General features: G+C 43.5%; 1 protein-coding gene across 4 annotated transcripts in view; it reads left to right on the forward strand.

Annotated features, from left to right (window-relative positions):
* CLMN (calmin) overlaps positions 1–27,902 on the forward strand; it is a 156,428-nt gene that overhangs the window by 121,494 nt on the left and 7,032 nt on the right. For 2 of the 4 annotated variants that reach the window (XM_073578064.1, XM_073578065.1), the window contains exons 2-8: positions 12,153–12,214; positions 16,036–16,131; positions 16,441–16,524; positions 21,357–21,449; positions 22,574–22,764; positions 26,582–26,775; positions 27,153–27,235. In XM_073578064.1, the coding sequence (XP_073434165.1) occupies positions 12,153–12,214; positions 16,036–16,131; positions 16,441–16,524; positions 21,357–21,449; positions 22,574–22,764; positions 26,582–26,775; positions 27,153–27,235 (803 nt within the window). The other 2 variants (XM_073578066.1, XM_073578067.1) reach the window with 2 other exon arrangements.

Genomic DNA, 27,902 nt, shown 5'->3' on the forward strand with positions numbered 1-27,902 from the left:
CCTATATATCAGAAGGTAACTCATCAGTTAATATATATAATATAGCGGTGATATATAGTTGCTAAGTGGATGAATGTTGGACCATTAGAAATTTGGAATTTGTCTTGAACCTCAGAAAGGCTGCCTACTTTTTCTATTTTTATGTGGTTTTGCAAAATTTGGATATTTGGTATCTGGGCCTTTGCACCCATATTGGATTTTTTAAGTGTGCGCTTCCAATTTCCATTTTTGATCTATATGGATCGGTTCATTTCCAGCCATTCCATTATACGAGCGGATTGACTTGGAGCTATAAAAATTAACAATTATTCCAGAAGAGTTTCCCTTCCAACGTTCTTACACTACAACTCCCAGAATTCCAGGTTCTGCCGCCATTCCAAAATCTGGAACACACATGTGATATAAAACTCTCACAAAGTTTAATCCCCCCCCCCATGTGTTCTCGTAGGTGCCAAGTGCAGTAAAACCGTTATAGGATCCTATTCCCACTAATTCTGTTATTCCAGGTGTAGTAAGAGGCGAATTTGGGTAAAATAAACATTCTGCGATACAGATTTACAGTGGCAAAAAATGGGCGCAAGGGACTCCTAAACTGGACTGTGTCTGTCAGCGGCCGCAAGGCAGGTGTAAGGGTGTGTGCCGAATATTAATAGTGCTCACAGCGAGTCTCAAAGGTTTCCTAAATCAGGTGCTTGTTGTTTTTTATTAGATTTCCCTTTTTTGTCTTTGACTTTACCTTTTCATTATATTTTGAATTATTTATTTTATTTTTACTTTTTTTTTTGGTTATTTTCTTTTAAATTATTTTCTTATTTACAGTTGTGATCATAATTCCTCCCAATTATAAATTCAGTTTATTAGTAATATTTCCAAATTTTCTGCTGTTTCCAATAAACAACTCGTCTCACTAAATTCAACACAAAATGTCCCTTTTACTGACTCTTGCCATTTCAGGATTATTTACCCATTCAACACCAGTATCTGTAGAACTTAGGATAGTGCCTCTGGCTGCTATACACAAGACACAGATGCTTCTCACAAAACTAGAATATCATCAAAAAGTGAATTTATTTCAGTTCTTCAATACAAAAAGTGAAACTCATATATTATATAGAGTCATTACAGACAGAGTGATCTATTTCACGTGTTTATTTCTGTTAATGTTGATGATTATGGCTTACAGCCAATGAAAACCCAAAAGTCATTATCTCAGTAAATTAGAAACATATACAAAATGCACCTGCAAAGGCTTCCTAAGCATTTAAAAATGTCCCTTAGTCTGTTTCAGTAGCTCCACAATCATGGGGAAGACTGCTGACTTGACAGATGTCCAGAAGGCAGTCATTGACACACTCCACAAGGAGGGTAAGCCACAAAAGGTCATTGCTAAAGAAGCTGGCTGTTCACACAGTGCTGTATCCAAGCATATTAATGGAAAGTTGAATGGAAGGAAAAAGTGTGGTAGAAAAAGGTTCACAAGCAACACGGATAACTGCAGCCTTGAAAGGATTGTTAAGAAAAAGCCATTCAAAAATTTTGGGGAGATTCACAAGGAGTGGACTGCTGCTGGAGTCATTGTACAAGAGCCACCACACACAGACGTATCCAGGACATGGGCTACAAGTGTCGCATTCCTTGTGTCAAGCCATTCATGACCCATAGACAATGCCAGAAGCCTCTTACCTGGCCAAGGAGAAAAAGAACTGGACTGTTGCTCAGTGGTCCAAGGTGTTGTTTTCAGATGAAAGTAAATTTTGCATTTCATTTGGAAATCAAGGTCCCAGAGTCTGGAGGAAGAGCGGAGAGGCCACAATGCAAGCTGCTGGAGGTCTAGTGTGAAGTCTCCACAATCAGTGATGGTTTGGGAGCCATGTCATCTGCTGGTGTAGGTCCACTGTGTTTTATCAAGACCAAAGTCAGCGCAACCGTCTACCAGGAAATTTTAGAGCACTTCATGCTCCCTCTGCTGACAAGCTTATTGGAGATGGAAATTTCATTCTCCAGCAGGACTTGGCACCTGACCACACTGCCAAAAGTAACAATACCTGGTGTACAAACAACAGTATCACTGTGCTTGATTGGCAGCAATCTCGCCTGACCTTAACCCTATAGACAATCTATGGAGTATTGTCAAGAGGAAGATGAGAGACACCAGACCCAACAATACAGACGAGCTGAAGGCTGCTATCAAAGCAACCTGGGCTTCCATAACACCTCAGCAGTGCCACAGGCTGATTCTTCAATGCCACGCCGCATTGATGCAGTAATTGATGCAAAAGGAGCCCCGACCAATGACTCTATAAAATATATGAGCTTCACTTTTTGTATTGAGGAACTGAAATAAATTAACTTTCTGGTGATATTCTAATTAAGTGAAAAGCCTGTAAGTGGTATATAGGTGGAATATAAGTGGTATATAGCCAGACACCAGTTCCCGCAGCGTTCCGGAGGAATATTATGCCGTTTTCTTATAGGCAACGGCCTCCAGGTCACTAATTTTCATGGATTTGGTTCTGCAACCGCATTTCCCCACCATATTTTATATGGGGCTCAAGTCAGTCGACAGCCTCCCTCATTGATTTATTACAAACAGAAGAAAGTTTGTTAACTTTGCTAATAAATGAAATTTACAATGGGGAAACGGGATAATTCTGACTGCAACTGAATCTTTATTAGTTTTCTATTTTTTTTTTTACATTTTTGTTTTCATACTAATTGCTTTCATTAATAATATTGTATTTATTTTTTTCTGTTTTGTTATTGTATTTATTTTTTTCTGTTTTGTTATTTTGCATCTTTTTTCGATTTGATTATATTTCTTTATTACATCTTCAGCCATTTCTGATTTATCCTGATACCAGATAGCGATTGGCTGTCGTTGCATCGCTCATGAGGGATATCACCCAGCTTTCCTCACACCCTGAATGGCTAACAGATCGGCATAGGATGACATCCTTGTCATTTCTGTATGCAGGGATCAGCAATCTGCAGAACTCCAGCACTCCCAGCATGCCCAACCTGTCCTGAGGCTGTGGCTGTCAGGGCAAGCTGGGAGTTGTAGTTCGCCAGCTGATGGGGTGCTGCAGAGTTCTGACCCCAGCTAGTATCAGGCTATGGTGCAATAAAATGCAACTTCTTTGCTTTTCACCATTGTAGCCGCATTTAGCGGCATTTACTTTTGCCCTTCATGGTTTGTTTTATCACTTTACGCTGTGAATAATGTGGAATGTGCAGGATTTTGTGTGTTTTCTATGTTGTGTATTAGATACGGGTGTAAACTTAGTAACACATTCCAGGCTTGTGATCACACAGAAATTCTAGAGTAATGGAAGTCACGACTCAGTCACATAACAAGAGCTCCTGTGTGTCCCAGGCACATGGCAAGAGTCTGCAACCTGTGCAGTGAGCAGCCATGATCTCGCAGAGCGGCCAGCGGTTCTCCGGATGCCCCAAAACCTTTTACTCCAGCCACCTCCAGAGCTGTATTCTCAAATCTGCTGTTTGGATATGAAATCTGATTGGCACAAATTAGATTTAAGAGATTTTGTTGCTTGCATTATTCACAGTAGTCTGTGAGTTGTATAAAATAATAATTTAATATGGAAAACGCAGGACAATGAGACCGTCAGTGGCAAATGGTGAACTTAGAGATGTCAGCAGATACAGCTGGGATCCCGAATTAGAAAGGGACAGTGTCACATATAGAGAAAACCCATTGTGTCCTCACAGATGAGAACGGCAAAATAGGAATAATCATTTCTACAGATGGCACAAAAAAAATCATATTTATCTGCCATAGTATCATCTCCAGATGCTACTATATAATGCTGTATAAGAATATAACTATGGTATTATAATACTGCCCCTATGTACAAGAATATAACTATCATATTACTGCTCCCCATGTACAAAAATATGACTACTATAATACTGCCCCTTAGTACAAGAATATATTCTAACACTGCTTTTATGTACACGAATATAACTACTATAATACTGCTCCTATGTACAAGAATATAACTACTATAATACTGCCCCTATGTACAAGAATATAACTGCTATAATACTGCTCCTATGTACAAGAATATAACTACTATAATACTGCCCCTATGTACAAGAATATAACTACTATAATACTGCTCCTATGTACAAGAATATAACCACTATAATACTGTCCCTATGTACAAGAATATAACTACTATAATACTGCCTCTATGTACAAGAATATAGCTACTATAATACTGCTCCTATGTACAAGAATATAACTACCATATTACTGCTCCCCTATGTACAAAAATATGACTACTATAATACTGCCCCTATATACAAGAATATAACTACTATAATACTGCCTCTATGTACAAGAATATAACTACTATAATACTGCTCCTATGTACAAGAATATAACTACTATATTACTGCTCCCCTATGTACAGAAATACAACTACTATAATACTGTTCCCTATATACAAAAATACAACTACTATAATACTGCTCCTACGTCCAAGAATATAACTAATATAATACTACTCCTATGTACAGGAATATAACTACTATAATACTGCCCCTATGTACAAGAATATAACTACTATAATACCGCTCCTATGTACAAGAATATAACTACTATAATACTGCTCCTATGTTCAAGAATATAACTACTATATTACTGCTCCCCTATGTACAAAAATACAACTGCTATAATACTGCTCCTACGTCCAAGAATATAACTAATATACTACTGCTCCTATGTACAAGAATATATCTACTATAATACTGCTCCTACGTACAAGAATATAACTACTATAATACTGCCCCTATGTTCAAGAATATAACTGCTATAATACAGTGCCTACAGTTGTGGCCAAAAGTATTGACACCCCTGCAATTCTGTCACATAATACTCAGTTTCTTCCTGAAAATGATTGCAAGCACAAATTCTTTGGTATTATTATCTTCATTTAATTTGTCTTGGATGAAAAAACACAAAAGAGAATGAAGCAAAAAGCAAAACACTGATCATTTCACACAAAACTCCAAAAATGGGCCAGACAATAGTATTGGCACCCTCAGCCTAATACTTGGTTGCACAACCTTTAGCCAAAATAACTGCGACCAACCGCTTCCGGTAACCATCAATGAGTTTCTTACAATGCTCTGCTGGAATTTTAGACCATTCTTCTTTGGCAAACTGCTCCAGGTCCCTGATATTTGAAAGGTGCCTTCTCCAAACTGCCATTTTTAGATCTCTCCACAGGTGTTCTATGGGATTCAGGTCTGGACTCATTGCTGGCCACCTTAGAAGTCTCAAGTGCTTTCTCTCAAACCATTTTCTAGTGCTTTTTGAAGTGTGTTTTGGGTTATTGTCCTGCTGGAAGACCCATGACCTCTGAGGGAGACCCAGCTTTCTCACACTTGGCCCTACATTATGCTGCAAAATTTGTTGGTAGTCTTCAGACTTCATAATGCCATGCACACGGTCAAGCAGTCCAGTGCCAGAGGCAGCAAAGCAACCCCAAAACATCAGGGAATCTCCACCATGTTTGACTGTAGGGACTGTGTTCTTTTCTTTGAATGCCTCTTTTTTTCTCCTGTAAACTCTATGTTGATGCCTTTGCCCAAAAAGCTCTACTTTTGTCTCATTTGACCAGAGAACATTCTTCCAAAACGTTTTAGGCTTTTTCAGGTAAGTTTTGGCAAACTCCAGTCTGGCTTTTTTATGTCTCGGGGTAAGAAGTGGGGTCTTCCTGGGTCTCCTACCATACAGTCCCTTTTCATTCAGACATTCAGACGCCGACGGATAGTACGGGTTGACACTGTTGTACCCTCGGACTGCAGGGCAGCTTGAACTTGTTTGGATGTTAGTCGAGGTTCTTTATCCAACATCCGCACAATCTTGCGTTGAAATCTCTTGTCAATTTTTCTTTTCCGTCCACATCTAGGGAGGTTAGCCACAGTGCCATGGCTTTAAACTTCTTGATGACACTGTGCACGGTAGACACAGGAACATTCAGGTCTTTGGAGATGGACTTGTAGCCTTGAGATTGCTCATGCTTCCTCACAATTTGGTTTCTCAAGTCCTCAGACAGTTCTTTGGTCTTCTTTCTTTTCTCCATGCTCAATGTGGTACACACAAGGACACAGGACAGAGGTTGAGTCAACTTTAATCCATGTCAACTGGCTGCAAGTGTGATTTAGTTATTGCCAACACCTGTTAGGTGCCACAGGTGAGTTACAGGTGCTGTTAATTACACAAATTAGAGAAGCATCACATGATTTTACGAACAGTGCCAATACTTTTGTCCACCCTCTTTTTTATGTTTGGTGTGGAATTATATCCAATTTGGCTTTAGGACAATTCTTTTTGTGTTTTCTCATTTAAGACAAATTAAATGAAGATAATAATACCAAAGAATTTGTGTTTGCAATCATTTTCAGGAAGAAACTGAGTATTATCTGACAGAATTGCAGGGCTGTCAATACTTTTGGCCACAACTGTATGTACAATAATATAACTAATATAATACTGATCCCTATGTATAAGAATATAACTATTATAATACTGCCCCTATGTACAAGAATATAACTACTATAATACTGCTCCTATGTACAAGAATATAACTACTATAATACTGCTCCTACGTCCAAGAATATAACTACTATAATACTGCCCCTATGTACAAGAATATAACTACTATAATACTGCCACTATGTTCAAGAATATAACTACTATAATACTGCCACTATGTACAAGAATATAAATACTATAATACTGCCACTATGTACAAGAATATAACTATTAAAATACTGCCCCTATGTACAAGAATATAACTACTATAATACTGCCACCTATGTACAAGAATATAGCTACTATAATACTGCTCCTATGTACAAGAATATAACTACTATAATACTGCCCCCTATGTACAAGAATATAACTACTATAATACTGCTCCTATGTACAAGAATATAACTACTATAATACTGCTCCTATGTGCAAGAATATAACTACTATAATACTGCTCCTATGTGAAAGAATATAACTACTATAATACTGCCCCTATGTACAAGAATATAACTATTATAATACTGCCCCTATGTACAAGAATATAACTACTATAATACTGCTCCTATGTGCAAGCATATAACTACTATAATACTGCTCCTATGTCCAAGAATATAACTACTATAATACTGCCACTATGTACAAGAATATAACTACTATAATACTGCTCCTATGTACAAGAATATAACTACTATAATACTGCTCCTATGTACAAGAATATAACTACTATAATACTGCTCCCTATGTACAAGAATATAACTACTATAATACTGCCACTATGTACAAGAATATAACTACTATAATACTGCCACTATGTACAAGAATATAACTACTATAATACTGCCCCTATGTACAAGATAACTACTATACTACTGCCCCCTATGTACAAGAATAAAATATAACTGCTATAATACTACCCATTAGTACAAGAATATTACTGATATAGTACTGCCGTTTGTTGCCCTTTTCTTTGTATTTCTGGATTTTGTTCCTGCAGTTCAGTGATGTATGTAGTGGGATTTTTCCAGCAGATTCTCCTCCAGTTTTCATGGATCCTTAGTGGAGGAGTTGGGGCTTTGTATGGAGGTCAGGGCTGGACACACCATTGGTGTGACTTGTGTGACCTGACAGAGGTCTGGGGGGGTGAGGAGGCCATTTCCAGCATCAAACCAGATGGAATTGAGCATTATGATGACCTTTTGGCCCCATACACTGTTCTTCCACAGGGGCCTCTTCTGTCTGTGTCCACCCCGTTGGAGGTAATTAATAGCTCATGGCGGGCATCGCCCTGATTAATGTAGTGCTGGATTATGAAAGTTGATATTGCTCCAGCTTCGCTTTCTATATGGTCCGCCATCATAAACACCGCTGCACCCGCTGAATGGTTGGCAGCACCGGCCGATCTCTCTCCATCTGAGCCATTTATGAGAAGTATAATATCCCTGTGTGGTCTGCTGGATCCTGGGCACCGGCGGGCACTTAAAGCATTGTCGTCTGTGTATTTTTTTCCGATTTTATGAGATATACTTTGCCATAAACTTTACTACCCTCTCCAAGTGCAGGTTCGTCCGGTATGGCGCTGCCATGTACCGTACAATGTGTGGGACATAAAATATTACGGCCTGATATTCCCTCTTGGCTTCTAATTCTCCGTCCATGAAATGGAAACACATTTGTGGGAAGTTCATGTTTCTAGTGTTACTGTAATACCGGAGGTTGGGGTCCGCGCTCCGCCCCAGTGCCGTAGATTGCCTACGCCAGGTGCTCTGGCTGCGGGTGATGATGCGGGTACATTGTAGCAGATGAGGGTTTTCACCTTTTATCTGATTCCGGTAAAGTTGGGTAACAACCAATATGGACGATTCTGTTGAGTTCCTGCCCTAGAAGTAGTTGTTCCTAAAGTGTAGCAGGACAGGGCTTTTATGGTTTTTAGTTGCGATCATGAAATTCTAATTCCCTGGCAGCAAGCAGTGATCCTGAAAATGGTGAACAAGGCAAACACAAAGTTTATTGGAAATTTGCAGAACTTTTCATTGATTTCAAAGTAGAAGACTCCTTTAAGGTGGGGACGGGCCTCCTTCCCACAAGGTCTCGTGTATGTTCTGTCTATTCCTCTAGATTCACAGCACCACAAGGATTCGCCCCTGCCAGGCTCCTGTGCTGGTGTCACCAGGCGGGCAGGGTCATGGGTGCGCTGCAGTCATAGGTGATCGGGACAACTGCAGTCTCTTTGTGCGGAGGATGAAAGCTCCATTGTCAGGAGTTGTCTTGTGTCAACATGGGCCGGTATTGTGGGTGCAAACACCACCCAATGCTTATCGCACAGGGCGCTCCCAGGCCCGGCCCTGACACCCTGCAGTAGTCACACAGAGGAGTCTGGCTGGTATTTAAGGGCCTTCATGTCATTAATAATAATAATTGTACTTGTATAGTGCCAACATATCCCGCAACACCACACAAGTAAGCAGGGACGTCCACCGATCCAAAGAACACGGGGTTCTCCCGCAACATCTCCTATTCATGTCATTGGAGAGTGACCCGCTCTGCTGAGGACCAGAGACCACAAGTCTGTAGGGAGCACATTCTACTTCTTACATCCAAGCCTACTTTGTACTGGTTTCCTTTGGAAACAGTCAGCAGTTTAACGAAGTCATCGATAACAATCTTCAGGAGGAAGACAGAGGATTCTGGTGGTGGAGGAGGACGACAGAAAAATCTGGTGGAGGACAGAGGTTTCTGTTGGAGGACAGAGGAGTCTGAAAAAGGGGACAGAGGGGTCTGGAGGAGGAGAGAGGGTCTTGAGGGGACAGAAGGGTTTGCAAGAGGAAGACAGAGTTGTCTGGAGGAGAAGGACAGGGGAATCTGGAAGGGACAGAAGAATATGGTGGAGGCCAGAGGATTCTAGAGGAGAACACAGGAGTCTGGAGCAAATTTGAGAAATGATCACAGAAGTTCCTTGTCTCAGCTTTGCAGTCAGGCAGAAAGTACTCCCGTATTGCCCTCTTGTGTCTCGCCCTCTTGTGTCTCGCCCTCTTATGTCTCGCCCTCTTACCTTAAGCCCTCTTGTATCTGGCCCTTTTCTATCTTGCGATCTTGTATGTCGCCCTTCTTGTAAGTCGCCCTCTTGTATGTCGCCCTCTTGTATGTCGCCCTCTTGTATGTCACCCTCTTGTATGTCACCCTCTTGTATGTCACCCTCTTGTATGTCACCCTCTTGTAAGTCGCCCTCTTGTATGTCGTCCTCTTGTGTCTCAGTGAGTCATGGCGCTGCAATGTTTTTTGCTACACGTGTATAATTGTGATGGGGTCCAGGAGGCTGAGATGAGAAGGTCGGACATGTCGCACTGTTCAGCTGCTTCAGTTGTACTTCAGCCTCAAATTTGAGATTTTGCTTCTTCTGAATGCACATCTTGGACTAATAGGTTGCACTAAGCCCTGACCACAGGGGGCAGCACTCAGTTAGATTCTGGGGACTTGTATTGTCCAGTATCAGGGGTAATAAAGTGCTGCCACCTGGTGGTGCTGTTGGTAATGCACCCTATTGTGATTTGGTAATTGTGTAACTAGCTTTATCTTCCACCTGTGTGTGGAGTTTTGGTTTCTGACAGTAGCGACAAAAGTAGAGAGTAAGACGGACTTCTGGCGTTTTTTTGAACTATGTATTATGAGTTTATTTATTTTTCATTTACTAACTTATATATAATTCCACAGCGCTGTACACACACTATATGAGTTTAAAGGAGTTGTACAAGGTTAGAAAAATATGTCTCCATCATTTTTGGAGACAGCGCCACTCCAGTCTACAGGTTGTGTCTGGTATTGCTGCTCAGCTCCATTGATGTGAATAGAGTTAAGCTGCAATAGCAGGTACGACCTGAGGACAGGAGTGGTGTTGTATCAGAAAGACAAGAGCTCCAATCTCCTACAGCCCCATTAATGTTCTAATTTCCTAATGCAAAGCTTTTTCAATCTTCCATGGAAAGCTGTAAGAGTGGGGGGCACCGAGTGCCAGGTGTCCGGAGCAGCGAGTAGCAGCCATCTCTGACCCCGATGCTCCTCTCTCACATAAGACGTGTATGTCCCTTTAAGCTCCGTATATTCTATATTGGATTCCGCAGGACGTGAACTAATTTGGATGGAGGTGGAATCACGTTATCGGATTCTTATTGTTGCGCTGATTTCCTTGGAGACGTCTCATAACAGGAGGTCAAGAGCAGAAACTCCTGAGAATCTGGCTGGGAAATCCCTCAGGACTTGTAGCGAGGACTTCATCATTGCGTTTAACTCTTTCATGCCTGGCAGAACTTTACCTATGAAGAGTTCATCCTGGCGACTGTCGCATCGTCCTCTCTGACACTACGGAAACATATATATATATATATATATATATTTAGGTTGTTGCCTCCTAATATCACATGATAAGACGACCCCCTAATTCCTCGACCACAAGCCTTTTAGCTGCACATATCCACCCGTAATGCCCCCCGACCTCAAATTCTACTTTAGTAGTCCCAGACACATATTTATCATGGATTGCCCGGCCAAGGACGCCCCCATGATAACCCAGCCACGGATCATGCTCATTCTTCCTCTGGGAAGCCGCCCGCTCTTTATGGGTGACAGTTTGGAGCAAAAGACGCCGGTGTCAGAGACCCCGAAAAACCTACAGCAAAACCGCGCCAGGAAAACGATTGTGCGCACGGAGTATTTTTGCAGAATTTTCAGAGCAGAAATTGCGAAAAACTTTTAAGGTTTTAAGATGGTTTAAGTTTTCAGGGAGGATTTTGCAGAGTTTCTTTCCCAAAACCTATTAAAAAAAAACCTTAACGTGCACACACCCTAAAAGGCTCAAACACATTTATTGCCCCTGATAAAAAATCCCCTCCAGCCAGAAATGTATTCAAAAAAGCCCCTGGCAGAATTGCCCGTTTTTATTTGTATCCATTCAAGTGAATGGGTCCATATAAAGCAAAAAAGGACAGCACACGGATGGTTAAAATGGACCCAAACGGATGATAGTGGCATGTAGTGCTCTGATGAACATGGGTCCGTGTGAGGCGCTGGAGATGGCCCACGCTGACCCGTCCCCGGTGCCTGGTGACACAATACAGCACAGGTTCCCGCTTGTTACATTGTAATTACCCCATAAAGGTTTGGGGTTTGGGTGCGGGTCTGGGCTGCCTGCAGTTTATGGTGCCCAGTGGAACCAGAATCTACATCCTGGACTGCGACATGATTTCTAGAAAGGAAAGAGGTTTTCCGCACTGGCAGCGAGACGGTGTGACCCCAGCTGTGCCGCCGACACCCGCACTTACCAGAGGTGGTGACATCATGGCGTAATGAACGCTGCGGATGTCCCGGGACCCGGCTTTTAACTGTATTCATCACCTCTGTGTGACTGAGAGCAGAGCCCCCAGTGCTGCAGAGCATTACCCCTCCGCCGCGATGAGGTGTAACTCGAAGCTCATGGGCCCCCAATGCAAAAGTTACAACTGGGCCCCTAATTATTGGCTGCATTATTGAGTCAGAGATCTGCTTCTGGGAAAGCTGGGTGAACTAATATCTGTTATGTCTTGTGTTTTATCACCAGTGGAACGAGAGAATGTGCAGAAGAGAACGTTCACCCGATGGATGAACCTGCACCTGGAGAAGGTAAGAAGCCCCCGGGCCCAAGCTACCTCTGCCTGATAGGAAGACCCCAGTGTAATAAGTGGCACCTGGCAGGTGGGGTCCTGTTCCAATGATGCATCTGTCCGCTGCATCCCCTGCTGGTCCAGTGTCTGCACAGGTGGTCCAGCCACCTTGTATTCTGGGAGAGGTAGTGTTGGCATCAGCTATGAACACTGCATGGATGCAAATGGCAACAAGGTCCTTGTCTGATACAAAAAGACAAAGCAGAATATATATTTCAACTCTGATTCTGAGAATTTCAGCCTTAGATGTAACTGAAGTAGAAGACATGATGACTTTCGTCCACCAGGGGCGCTGTTTCAGTGCTTGGTGATGGCGCAGGTCTGCGCCGGCGGCTACCTGTTGCTGACGGCTGTCAGGGTTTTTATGAAGTATTTGGCTTCTGTAAAAGCCATTAGTGAGCGGATGATAATGAGATCATGGTGAACGCTCGGCTCCGCTCCCGTGACGTCTCATTCCCGACACAGGACTTGTTTTGTTTGGATACCCCAAAAAAATTAAAAATTTTCTCGCTCCCCCGATGCACAGCCGGCGCCCCTCCCCCGCCACCTCTGCTACCCTTCAGTTGTCAAGTGAAATCATTTGGAACCTCTACACCAGGGATTGGCCCGAGCCAAATGCTCCTTTGCTTCTCTTGGCTGCGACGATGAAATGGAACATAAAGAATCATTGAGCGTCCGTTTAGAATCCCGGCGGGACGGGGTGAAAGGGTTAACAATGCTCCAGGAGCTGCGCAGGAAGATATGCAGCAGCTGCAGCAGTGCGGGGTCCAGGACCTCTACCTGTAAGTCACCAGCTGTGGGCAAACTACAACTCCCAGCATGCCCTGACCACTGCCGGATGTCTGGCCATGCAGGTGGTAAACCTTTGACTTACATCTTACTCTATGCATCATTTCCTATTTTCAAGATTTCTGCTTGCTGTCAGTGAATGGAAACATAGTTTATCAAATTCACCAAAAGTTCTCTTGTTTAATGGTGTCCAACCTGTAGCTGTCCAGCTGTTCAGATACTACAACTCTCAGCATTTTCTGGCAGCCATTGGGCTGAGAGTTGTAGTTTCACAACGGCTGGATACCCACAAGGGCTGAAATTTGCTCTGTGTTTCATTCCTCACTTTTTTTGAAAAGTAATGCTTGTTGTCGGTGAATGGAAACCTTGCTATTTGCCAGCCGTGCTCTCATACAGCGGTCTGTAAGTTGTAAAACTCCTTGAATATGGCTGATGCATTGGATAAAAAATGTTAGATTGTCCAGGCTGGTTAGCTCGCAGTGGATTGTCCAGACTGGTTAGCTCGCAGTGGATTGTCTACACTGGTTAGCACGCAGTGGATTGTCCAGACTGGTTAGCTCGCAGTGGATTGTCCAGACTGGTTAGCACGCAGTGGATTGTCCAGACTGGTTAGCTCTCAGTGGATTGTCCAGACTGGTTAGCACGCAGTGGATTGTCCAGACTGGTTAGCACGCAGTGGATTGTCCAGACTGGTTAGCACGCAGTGGATTGTCCAGACTGGTTAGCACGCAGTGGATTGTCCAGACTGGTTAGCTCTCAGTGGATTGTCCAGACTGGTTAGCTCTCAGTGGATTGTCCAGACTGGTTAGCATGCAGTGGATTGTCCAGACTGGTTAGCTCTCAGTGGATTGTCCAGACTGGTTAGCACGCAGTGGATTGTCCAGACTGGTTAGCACGCAGTGTATTGTCCAGACTGGTTAGCTCTCAGTGTATTGTCCAGACTGGTTAGCACGCAGTGGATTGTCCAGACTGGTTAGCACGCAGTGGATTGTCCAGACTGGTTAGCACGCAGTGGATTGTCCAGACTGGTTAGCACGCAGTGGATTGTCCAGACTGGTTAGCTCGCAGTGGATTGTCCAGACTGGTTAGCACGCAGTGGATTGTCCAGACTGGTTAGCACACAGTGGATTGTCCAGACTGGTTAGCACGCAGTGGATTGTCCAGACTGGTTAGCACGCAGTGGATTGTCCAGACTGGTTAGCACGCAGTGGATTGTCCAGACTGGTTAGCACGCAGTGGATTGTCCAGACTGGTTAGCTCGCAGTGGATTGTCCAGACTGGTTAGCACACAGTGGATTGTCCAGACTGGTTAGCACGCAGTGGATTGTCCAGACTGGTTAGCACGCAGTGGATTGTCCAGACTGGTTAGCTCTCAGTGGATTGTCCAGACTGGTGAGCTGGCAGTGGATTGTCCAGACTGGTGAGCTGGCAGTGGATTGTCCAGACTGGTTAGCTCTCAGTGGATTGTCCAGAATGGTTAGCACGCAGTGGATTGTCCAGACTGGTTAGCTCACCGAGGGTTGTCCAGAGTGGTTAGCTCACAGAAGATTATACCTGCTCGTTATCTCACAGAGGATTGTCCATTTTAGCTAGCTCACACAAGATTGTCCATACTGGTTAGCTCACAGGGGATTGTCAAGGCTGTTTAGTTCAGAGAATTGTCCATTCTAGCTAGCTCACAGGGGATTGTCTAAACTGGTTAGCTCACAAAGGATTGTCGAAGCTGTTTAGCTCACAGCGGATTGTACATGCTGGTTATCTCTCAGAGGATTGTCCAGGATATTTAGCTCATAGATGATTGTTCATGCTGGTTAGCTCACAGAGGATTGTCCAGGCTGTTTAGCTCACAAAGGATCTTCTAGGCCGGTTAGCTCACCGAGGATTGTCCATGCTGTTTAGCTCACAGAGGATCATCCAGGATGGTTAGCTCACAGAGGATCATCCAGGATGGTTAGCTCACAGAGGATCATCCAGGATGGTTAGCTCACAGAGGATTATCCAGACTGTTTAGCTCACAGAGGATTGTCCATGCTATATCTAATTGTCGGACAGGATAGAAATGGATCCTCTCAATAGGAACAAGAAAGTGTGAGACCAAGCATACTGCGAACAGGACACCTGTCTGGTTATCACTGGATAACATGGCAGAGTTGCCCGTCCGGAGCGGATGGCGCCCACATTGGTTGACACCCAGCTTTCCCAGAAATGTGGGCACCTGGAAACCTTTGAAGATTTGACAGCGGAGATCTGCAGAGTCTCACCGTCACTAATAGCTTTCTCCTTTGCACAAGTCTTCAGCCCCCTGTCCTCCTTCAGTGTGCCTTCTGCGGGGACTCCACACTGAGGCCCATTCACCCCGTGTTTACACAAGTGTCACAGGATAGGACATTATCGGAGGCCACGCTCGGCCCCAGCGGACAGTGATGGATCACATTAAAAGCGCGTGATAAACCGACCATGTCAGCCGGGGCCTGGGATATGTGAGAGCGCTGACATCTCCGCCACGATTACATCACAGGCGGCAGATAGATCTCGGAATCTGCGCCAAGCGCAAGGAAAACATCAGGAGGGGCGGAATAAGCCCCCATTGTTCAGCAGAGACCCCCCCCCCCCATCATAAAGGCCCGTCCTCTCTCATTGCTGTGCAATGCAATGCACTGTGCCTCCATTCTGCACTGCTTCTAAGATCTCTGATTGCTGACAGTGACTAGGAAAATCCTTCCGACTCCTAGAGGCTACAACGTGTACAGACCTAATACTTCTCACAGCTGAGGGTTTGTTTCAGTAGCATCCAGTCTGGGCAATCCTCTGTGAGCCTGGACTCCAGACTGACACAATGTAGCAAAATATATGGACAGGAAAGTGAATTGTGTAGACTGGATACATTGTAACGATCCCTCAGCTGTGCCAAGGACTTCTATCTAGAAGGGGGCTCAGAATCTCCTGTATTGGGGTCCTAGGTCCTTGACACTGTCTCCATTGTGATTCCAGCGCAGTCCTCCCATGGAAGTCACAGATCTGTTCACCGATATCCAAGATGGAAAAATCCTGATGGCGCTACTGGAGGTGCTGACGGGGCAAAGCCTGGTGAGTGGTCCGAGGTCCCGGGGTCAGAGAGGGGTCCCGCCCCACACTGAAAATTACTCCAACTTTCCAGATATATTAGAACTTTTTAAAACGTCTGTAACTTTTTTCATCAGTTTCTTATCATTTTCTGTTTGCTGTCAGTGAATGGAAATGTGCCCAATGTACTATTCAAGGCTGAGCGTCCTAATCTAGTGCTTGTCACATGGCTGAAGGTTTGTGACAACGTGTCGTCATCGCCTTCCATCTTCCCATGGGGCGGTTGTCAGACGTGATGGATATTACCGTATCTTGACTTTTGTCTCTTTTCAGCTCCACGAATACAAATCATCGACTCATCGGATCTTCCGTCTGAACAACATCGCCAAAGCCCTGAAGTTCCTGGAAGACAGTAATGTGAGCACCTAGTGTGTACTGTATGGTGTAGAGTAGTGCCACATCTTGATATAACAGTGCCACGCTGCCGCTCAGGAGAAGTACACAGGATGTATCAGGCAATGCAGTGTATGTACACAGTGACTGCACCAGCAGAATAGTGAGTGCAGCTCTGGGGTATAATACAGGATGTATCTCAGGATCAGTAATGTATGTACACAGTGACTGCACGAGCAGAATAGTGAGTGCAGCTCTGGGGTATAATACAGGATGTAACTCAGGATCAGTAATGTATTGTATGTATACAGTGACTGCACCAGCAGAATAGTGAGTGCAGCTCTGGAGTATAATACAGGATGTAACTCAGGATCAGTAATGTAATGTATGTACACAGTGACTGCACCAGCAGAATAGTGAGTGCAGCTCTGGGGTATAATACAGGATGTATCTCAGGATCAGTAATGTATGTACACAGTGACTGCACGAGCAGAATAGTGAGTGCAGCTCTGGGGTATAATACAGGATGTAACTCAGGATCAGTAATGTATGTACACAGTGACTGCACCAGCAGAATAGTGAGTGCAGCTCTGGAGTAAAATACAGAATGTAACTCCGGATCAGTAATGTAATGTATGTACACAGTGACTGCACCAGCAGAATAGTGAGTGCAGCTCTGGAGTATAATACAGGATATAACTCAGGATAAGTAATGCCATGTATGTATACAGTGACTGCACCAGCAGAATAGTGAGTGCAGCTCTGGAGTGTAATACAGGATGTAACTCAGGATCAGTAATGTATGTACACAGTGACTGCACCAGCAGAATAGTGAGTGCAGCTCTGGAGTATAATACAGGATGTATCTCAGGATCAGTAATGTATGTACACAGTGACTGCACCAGCAGAATAGTGAGTACAGCTCTGGGGTATAATACAGGATGTAACTCAGGATCAGTAATGTATGTATACAGTGACTACACCAGCAGAATAGTGAGTGCAGCTCTGTGGTATAATACAGGATGTATCTCAGGATCAGTAATGTAATGTATGTACACAGTGACTGCACCAGCAGAATAGTGAGTACAGCTCTGGGGTATAATACAGGATGTAACTCAGGATCAGTAATGTATGTATACAGTGACTACACCAGCAGAATAGTGAGTGCAGCTCTGGAGTATAATACAGGATGTATCTCAGGATCAGTAATGTAATGTATGTACACAGTGACTGCACCAGCAGAATAGTGAGTGCAGCTCTGAAATATAATACAGGATATAACTCAGGATGTGACAAGCGTCAGCTTAAGCTGAGTCGTTTTTCTTTGAATGAGTGGACCCTCTGGGCCGTGGCACCCACCCACCTAGGGCGAGCTGACCTAGTGAGGAACCACCCCCTATACAGGGAGTGTCAGGGGCAAGACCAAGGGGGTGAGCCACCACGGCAGCTGGACAAGACGGGCGGCTCAGGAAGCAAGACAAGACGAGATGAGACAAGGCATTAGTTCAAGTAAACTTCATTCAGGAACACTTCAGGGTACAACAGGTGCCAAACGTGAACACACAGAATCCATATAACAAGGTGTGTGCCAGGGCACGCCAAAGTCCAAGACAGGGTGCGAGGAATTGGACTCCGGAAGGCTGGCAAGGGCTGACTGGGTCCAGGCATCAGAGTGAAGACATCTGGCTCCAGACCTCCGGCAGTAGTCAGCTGGCTTCAGGAATCCGGCAGACACACTAGGAGACAAAACGGGGTGCGTGCTAGGAGACACGCCAAGATCAGATTCACAGAACGGAGACCTGCGCTTGCCGAGGGGCATGCCAGGGACGGGTGCAAGGACGGAGGCCTGCACGTGCGAGGACATGCCAGGGAGAAGCACAAGGACGGTGGCCTGCTCGTGTGAGGGCATGCCAGGGATGGGTACATTGGCATCGGAATCCGGGGTCCAGGCATCAGGCTACGGACATCAGCTCCGGACATCAGGCCGCAGTCATCTAGGTCCGGACCTCTGGCAGCGGTCGGCAGGTTACAGAATCCGGCAGGCAAACTAGGGTTCAGAGCAGAGCAAAAGAGGGAAAAGGCTTTGTGCAAGAGTAGCACGAAAAGGCACAGTGCAAGAACCAGCGTGCATGCAAGGGAGCACGGAGACACAGCTGGGGGCATCGGCAGGTGGTACCGACGATGGCATATGCAGGTGGGCACGACTAGAGGCGGCACCGCTGCGGCCATGCAGCCGGGGACCACAATAGCACTGGACGGCAGGCACGGCTGAGGCACACAGGCGAGCACGGCTAGAGGCAGCACGGCTGAGGCACACCAGGCAGGCACAGGCGACCAGGCTCGTGCACGGAGGCACGGAGCCACAAGGCAGGGCTAGGAAAAGATACAGGACAGAGACGCATGCAGACAGCACGGCAAAGCCTAGTACGAAAAGTGCAAGAGCGCACGAAACAGAGACAAGGCATAGAGTGGTAGACTGAACCCTGCGCATGCAAAGGACATGCCAGGGGGCAAAGTACAAGGCGCGGCCTGCGCGTACCGTGGGGCACGCCAGGGACAGAGCACAGAACGGAGGCCTGCACGTGTAGACAGACACGTCAGGGACAGGGACAGAGTCTAGCAGCGGAGCGTAGGCCGAAGCCCAGAGCCGGGCCAAGGAAGAACCTTGGGACTAGACAGGGTACAGAGCGAGGCACGTCAGGGAACAGGGTACACGAAGCAGCAAAACAAGACAGGAAACCAGGCACGGAAACATAGACAGAAACACAGAACGGAATCAGAGCAAAGAAGGTCTACAAGGCAAAGCAGAGCAGAGGCAAAACATGGCACGAGGGACAAACACCAGACAAGGCACGAGACAAGAGACGGAATACGAGCACGGAGCGTGTGCAGAGACGCACGACAGAGCAGAGTGCAAGGGCACAGAATAGCGGGAGCGACCCAGCAGACCAAGCAGCCATGCAGGGAAGCAACACAATACTCAAGCCCTGAGAATAGGAAGGGGCGGTCTAATATAGGGCATAGCACCACCACTTCCGGGTCAGGCTCAGGGAAGAACTTCCAGTTCAGCTCCTCCAGGATCACAGAGCGCGGTCACATGATCAGGGTTTCAGACATGCATAGACGATTGCAGAACCGGACAATGCAGGATCCTAGGAAAGGTCACATGATCAGGGTTTCAGACATGCAGAGACGATTGCAGAAGAGGACAGTGCAGGATCCTAGGAAAGGTCACATGATCAGGGTTTCAGACAAGCAGAGACGATTGCAGAACTAGCCTATGCTGGAGCATAGGAAGGACATGATCAGGGGCTCTAGACATGACGAGGCGATCACAGAAGGCAAAGCAGAAACACAGGCATCCTGCAGCCCAACAGTCACGAGGTGAGTGTGCACACTGCTCTGGGGAACATGCAGGATAGCAGACATCAGATGCGCGTGCACACCGCTCCAGGGGTCACGAGGCAAAACAGACAAGGCAGACATGACAGACATGGTGGACATGACACCAGGATAAGTAATGTAATGTATGTACACAGTGACTGGACCAGCAGAATAGTGAGTGCAGCTCTGGGGTATAATACAGGATGTAACTCAGGATCAGTAATGTATGTACACAGTGACTGCACCAGCAGAATAGTGAGTGCAGCTCTGGAGTATAATACGGGTTATAACTCAGGATCAGTAATGTATGTACACTGTGACTGCACCAACAGAATAATGAGTGCAGCTCTGGAGTATAATACAGGAGGTAACTCAGGATCAGTAATGTATGTACACAGTGACTGCACCAGCAGAATAGTGAGTGCAGCTCTGGAGTATAATACAGGATGTAACTCAGGATCAGTAATGTAATGTATGTATACAGTGACTGCACCAGCAGAATAGTGAGTGCAGCTCTGGAGTATAATACAGGATGTAACTCAGGATCAGTAATGTATGTACACAGTGACTGCACCAGCAGAATAGTGAGTGCAGCTCTGGAGTATAATACAGGATATAACTCAGGATAAGTAATGCAATGTATGTATACCGTGACTGCACCAGCAGAATAGTGAGTGCAGCTCTGGGGTATAATACAGGATGTAACCCAGGATCAGTAATGTAATGTATGTACACAGTGACTGCACCAGCAGAATAGTGAGTGCAGCTCTGGAGTATAACACAGGATGTAACCCAGGATCAGTAATGTATGTACACATTGACTGCACCAGCAGAATAGCGAGTGCAGCTCTGGGCTATAATACAGGGTGTAACTCAGGATCAGTAATGTAATGTATGTACACAGTGACTGCAGCAGCAGAATAGTGAGTGCAGCTCTGGAGCATAATACAGGGTGTAACTCAGGATCAGTAATGTAATGTATGTACACAGTGACCGCACCAGCAGAATAGTGAGTGCAGCTCTGGAGTAACAGAAGGGTATGTAACCTATGTGTGTACGGTGGATTATATGAACTGAATACTAGTGTTGAAAGTTGAGGTTGTACTTTAATAAGACGCCTCGGTCCGTTGTGTAATGACCCCGTAGATTACTCCTTCACTTCGTGCTGTCTGTGTGCTGAGCCCCTCGCTGTGAGCGCCGCTGACTTTTCAATCTCTAATCGGATTTCTGAGATTTAACAACCTTCCTGATTCAGTGTAAATGTATAAGCCGGAGCCGGCGATGTGAACGCGTTCCAGATTATGGAGACATATGGAGGCGGCTCTGGGCTTTGTAGTTCGGGCTCTGACGCGCCGCCTGTTATCAGAGATTCTGGGGCCGGCGCTGGCTCTCTGGACTCGTTCGGTTCTCAGGATTTTACGTGACTTTTGCTCTGTTTTTTGCGATGGCCTCATGGCTCGTGTTTCCTGCAGGTGAAGCTGGTCAGCATCGATGCGGCAGAGATCGCGGATGGGAACCCCTCACTGGTCCTCGGCCTCATCTGGAACATTATCTTGTTTCTGCAGGTAGATCCGAGGATTCACTTTCCACTTGTCCTGACAAACTCCCCAATCTCTGCTTCCTGTTAATAAATTGTGACTAAAAACCAATAGGGGCTTAGCGATGCTTCTCACAGCTGAGGGTTTGTTACCTTTGTATCCAGTCCAGATAATCCTCTGGGAACTACAGTGATGAAAGCAGCAGCAGAAATCGCTCCCCTGTCCTGATAGTTTGTTACAATGTATCAGTGCGGGTATTACTGGAGTGCATAGGATTGTGTAGAATGGACGCAACTGTGACAAACTCTCAGCTTTGAGAAGCATTAGCACAGGATAGGTGTTGGGTCTGTGAACGTTAATAGGTATGTTCCCAATCTGTGACTGCAAGCAGAGCTCTTAAGTTGGAGAAGAAGCTGTATTAAGAATGGCGACACTTGGAAACAATTGTGTAGGATTTAAGGGGGAGGGGCATAAAACTAATGGGAGATCCTGGGTCATGCTCCTCCCCCCGGACTCCAGTCACCATACAATGTGCTACCCATTCCACAGAGTGGACAGCACTGACGCATTTCATACTTTCCATGTTACTAAGTGCGGCTCGTGGAGAATAGAAATGCGTCAGTGCTTTCATTGTGCATAACAGATGTTTTTGTATGTTTTTTCTTTTTTTGCTGGAATTTCTCTTGAAAGTGGATTAATGAGTCTCCCCACATAAGCTGGGACCGTCACCGCAGCAGCTCCCATCTGTCAGGATTTATCCCCTCCTCTCTTCCCTAAGACTTTAAGAAGTATAATTCTGCCCTAAATCAGTACTTGTGACTGGCAGAGGAACTTTTCCAACAGTGCGTCCAACAGCTGCTCTTTACCCCCCCCCCCCCCCCATGTGGCAATTTATGTATGATGATAATGATGAGGACGCTTACAAGACAATGCTGTCACCCTCCTGACTCCCTCCCTAGTCCTGAAAAGTGCCACATTCGGTGCCATCATACATGCCCGCACCTGGTAGGTTGGCACTGGGCAGAATGAGTCAGCGACTACAAATTGAATCCTGCCCTGTAACCCTTGCCCCAACCATGTGTCTTCCATATCGGCGCTGCTACATTGTATCACTCGGTAGGAACCGTCGCCTCTTCTGATTCCTCCTGCAGATTAAAGAACTCACGGGAAATCTGAACAGAATGTCGTCCTCCTCCAGCCTGTCCTCCCTGCCCAGCGGGACCGAGTCTGACACGTCGCATCCCAGCACGTCCAGCACGGAGAAGAGCATGTCTGTATCAATTAGGGATCAACGCAGAGCCATCAAAGCTCTTCTCAACTGGGTTCAGCAAAGGACGCGGAAGTAAGAACGATGGATGCGGTACTATTATAGAGCTCAAGTGCCTGCAGAGCCCCCCAAATCATCACACATAACACTGCACAGATAATGCTGTTCCCAGACATCCCCCCGAATTGTATAATGATCAGGTTTATGGGGTCAGTGCCAGGGGATTACTGGTTAATGTGTGATTAAAGTGTTATAGTCCTGTACATAGTGGTCAGTATTATAGTAGTTATATTCTTGTACATAGGGGGCAGTATTATAGTAGTTATATTCTTGTACATAGTAGCAGTATTATAGTAGTTATATTCTAGTACATAGGGGGCAGTATTATAGTAGTTATATTCTTGTACATAGTAGCAGTATTATAGTAGTTATATTCTAGTACATAGGGGGCAGTATTATAGTAGTTATATTTATGTACATATGAGCAATATTATAGTAGTTATATTCTTGTACATAGGGGGCAGTATTATAGTAGTTATATTCTTGTACATAGGAGCAGTATTATAGTAGTTATATTCTTGTACATAGGAGCAGTATTATAGTAGTTATATTCTTGTACATAGGAGCAGTATTATAGTAGTTATATTCTTGTACATAGGAGCAGTATTATAGTAGTTATATTCTTGTACATAGGGGGCAGTATTATAGTAGTTATATTCCTGTACATAGGGGACAGTATTATAGTAGTTATACTCTTGTACATAGGAACAGTATTATAGTAGTTATATTCTTGTACATAGGAGCAGTATTATAGTAGTTATATTCTTGTACATAGGGGGCAGTATTATAGTAGTTATATTCTTGTACATAGGAGCAGTATTATAGTAGTTATATTCTTGTACATAGGAGCAGTATTATAGTAGTTATATTCTTGTACATAGGAGCAGTATTATTGTAGTTATATTCTTGTACATAGGAGCAGTATTATAGTAGTTATATTCTTGCACATAGGAGCAGTATTATAGTAGTTATATTCCTGTACATAGGGGACAGTATTATAGTAGTTATATTCTTGTACATAGGAACAGTATTATAGTAGTTATATTCTTGTACATAGGGGGCAGTATTATAGTAGTTATATTCTTGTACATAGTAGCAGTATTATAGTAGTTATATTCTAGTACATAGGGGGCAGTATTATAGTAGTTATATTTATGTACATATGAGCAGTATTATAGTAGTTATATTCTTGTACATAGGAGCAGTAGTATCATAGTTATATTCCTGTACATATGAGCAGTAGTATAGTAGTTATATTCTTGTACATAGGAGCAATAGTATCATAGTTATATTCCTGTACATATGAGCAGTAGTATAGTAGTTATATTCTTGTACATAGGGAGCAGTATTATAGTAGTTATATTCTTGTACATAGGGGCAGCATTATAGTAGTTATATTCTTGTACATAGGAGCAGTATTATAGTAGTTATATTTTTGTACATAGGGGCATATTACATATTACTACTATAATACTACAGTATTATAGTAGTTATATTCTTGTACTCATAGGCAGTATTATAGTAGTTATATTCTTGTAGATAGGGGGCATTATAGTAGTTATATTCTTGTACATAGGGACAGTATTATAGTAGTTATATTCTTGTACATAGGAGCAGTATTATAGTAGTTATATTCTTATACATAGGAACAGTATTATAGTAGTTATATTTTTGTACATAGGGGCAGTATTATAGTAGTTATATTCTTGTACATAGGGGCAGTATTATAGTAGTTATATTCCTGTACATAGGAGCAGTATTATAGTAGTTATATTCTTGTTCATAGGGGCAGTATTATAGTAGTTATATTCCTGTACATAGGAGCAGTATTATAGTAGTTATATTCTTGTACATAGGGGTCTCTATTTTTGTAGTTATATTCTTGTACATAGGAGCAGTATTATAGTAGATATATTCTTGTACTCATAGGCAGTATTATAGTAGTTATATTCTTGTACATAGGAGCAGTATTATAGTAGATATATTCTTGTACTCATAGGCAGTATTATAGTAGTTATATTCTTGTACATAGGGGCAGTATTATAGTAGTTATATTCTTGTACATAGGAGCAGTAATATAGTAGTTATATTCTTGTACATAGGGATAGTATTATAGTAGTTATATTCTTGTACATAGGAGCAGTATTATAGTAGTTATATTCTTGTACATAGGGGCAGTATTATAGTAGTTATATTCTTGTACATAGGATCAGTATTATAGTAGATATATTCTTGTGTATTCCAGGGAGAAATGGGTCGCACTCTACGGGGTAGTTGTGAATCTTTATTGACACATAATTACATGTCACGTCGGGGATGTGATAGCAAGAGTGCCAAAAGGCTGACAACGGCCGTTTCGCGCTACTCGAGCGCTTCCACGGGATATATTCTTGTACATAGGAGCAGTATTATAGTAGTTATATTCTTGTACATAGGGGTCTCTATTGTAGTAGTTATATTCTTATACATAGGAGCAGTATTACAGTAGTTATGTTCTTGTACATAGGAGCAGTATTATAGTAGTTATATTCGTAGTTATATTCTTGTACATAGGGGCAGTATTATAGTAGTTATATTCTTGTACATAGGGGCAGTATTATAGTAGTTCTATTCTTGTACATAGGGGTCTCTATTATAGTAGTTTTATTCTTGTACAATCGGGCAGTATTATAGTAGTTATGTTCTTGTACATAGGGGTCTCTATTATAGTAGTTTTATTGTTGTACAATGGGGCAGTATTATAGTAGTTATATTCTTGTACAATGGGGCAGTATTATAGTAGTTATATTTTTGTACATAGAAACAGTATTATAGTAGTTATATTCTTGTACATAGGGGCAGTATTATAGTAGTTATATTCCTGTACATAGGAGGCAGTATTATAGTTGTTATATTCTTGTACATAGGATCAGTATTATAGTAGATATATTCTTGTGTATTCCAGGGAGAAAAGGGTCGCACTCTACGGGGTAGTTGTGAATCTTTATTGACACATAATTACATGTCACGTCGGGGATGTGATAGCAAGAGTGCCAAAAGGCTGACAACGGCCGTTTCGCGCTACTCGAGCGCTTCCACGGGATATATTCTTGTACATAGGAGCAGTATTATAGTAGTTATATTCTTGTACATAGGGGCAGCATTATAGTAGTTATATTCTTGTACATAGGAGCAGTATTATAGTAGTTATATTCTTATACATAGGAGCAGTATTACAGTAGTTATATTCTTGTACATAGGGGGCAGTATTATAGTAGTTATATTCTTGTACATAGGAGCAGTAATATAGTAGTTATATTCTTGTACATAGGGGCAGTATTATAGTAGTTATATTCTTGTACATACGGGTCTCTATTATAGTAGTTTTATTCTTGTACAATCGGGCAGTATTATAGTTGGTATATTTCTGTATAGAGGCGCTGTATTATATAACATTCTTATGTGAGGCAGTATTATAGTAGTTACATTGTAGAGTTAGATGAGTGAATATTATCCTCGTAGTAATTGGTGACTGTAGCAGTTTATCGGCAGTATAATAGATATCTCTTTTCTCCTAAAGTGACTTTTCGGCTTCCAGTCTAGAATGCTAATGAGGCTTAGACAAAGGCTCGATCCAGTAATATTCACTTAGAACCTTGTTCATTAATATCCTCGTCTTACTTAGTCAGTGGACACGGCGCTCTGAGCGAGCTGCAGATTAGCGCTGTCAGCGGGCGGCCATGGAATATATTAGTGTTGTAAGATCTTACTTTAATTATTTCACAATCTTCAGCTATGAACATAATGTTCCATCTTTATTAAATCTGTGTACCACTCTCTGTCGTCTAATAAGGTACGGGGTCGCGGTGCAGGACTTTGCCGGCAGCTGGAGAAGCGGACTGGCGTTCCTTGCTATAATTAAAGCCATAAACTCCAGCCTTGTGGACATGAAGAACGCTTTGGACAGATCGCCCAGGGACAACCTGGAGAACGCCTTCAGCATTGCCACGAGAAGCCTCAACATTCCGCGGCTTCTGGAACCAGAGGGTAAAGGGCCATGAAGTATATGGGCAGTGTAGTCCATGCCTCCCAGATCTTGGCCATGTCCGTCCTGTAGATGGGGCACGCTCAATACCCATCGAAACATTTCTGCCATATTGTATCTTCATGTCTAGATAAAAGTCCTTTCATTGTTGTACAATGTCAGATTCTGAGTTTTTCTTCTGCTTTTTGTGTCTCAGTGCATCACCATTTTCAGCATCTCTGTTTGCTGACAAGGACTGGAAACTTTTTCTTTAAACTTTCCATGATCTTACAAGTTTTTAATTCTTGTAACTAAAAGTTTCCATCTCACGGCCAGATATGACATTGCTGGTGATGCCCAGGTGACCCATCCTTCACCTCCATGTTTGCTCTCGCTGTAGATGTGATGGTGGACTCGCCCGATGAACACTCTATAATGACCTACGTCACACAGTTTCTTGAGCACTTTCCAGAGCTTGACCCGGTGAGTTTCCGTTCTGTTGTTTTCTTTTATTTTGCTCCTAAAATTTGCCCTAGAATTGACCCTGAATTAAACAGTCCTAGAAATTAGAAATGAACATGTCTAATGTACCACAATCCACCCTAAAAGAGGCAGGGGTAGGTTTTCTTGCACAAACAATGTCATGCCTCATGACAAGTCATGTGTGATATTCCAGATCAGCGCCATTCACTTCAAAGATGCTGAGCTGCAATACCAGACACAACCTTTAGAGAGATGTGGCGCTGTTTCTCTTAAATTCTGCACTTGTAACCAGGAATATTTAGAATTAATAATTAAATTGTCCTACTGTTTGATTTATAAGACGAGTTTCTCGTTAGGATAAGCCCTTTTTTTAAATCAAATATTTTTTATTTACCATGAAAATCATTTTCCAGACATATGGTATATAGAATTAGACATTTGGATATTACATACATATAAAAATTAAGGAAAAAAAAAATCTTGTTATACCCCAACTATAACCCACCCACATATCTCAATAAGGACAAGCCCTTTTACATGAACACCATAGAACGGGGTGGCCTTCTTGGGGCACTTAAGGAACATACTTGCCATCTTTTCTGGATGTCCATCCTGGAGGACATTGATTTTGGTGCTGATAATATTCCTCTAACGTTCCTTCTTTTTC

The sequence above is a fragment of the Dendrobates tinctorius genome, unplaced genomic scaffold, assembly GCF_039654945.1.
Source record: "Dendrobates tinctorius isolate UK_male_01 unplaced genomic scaffold, ASM3965494v1 ptg000058l, whole genome shotgun sequence".
NCBI classification, from domain to species: domain Eukaryota; kingdom Metazoa; phylum Chordata; class Amphibia; order Anura; family Dendrobatidae; genus Dendrobates; species Dendrobates tinctorius.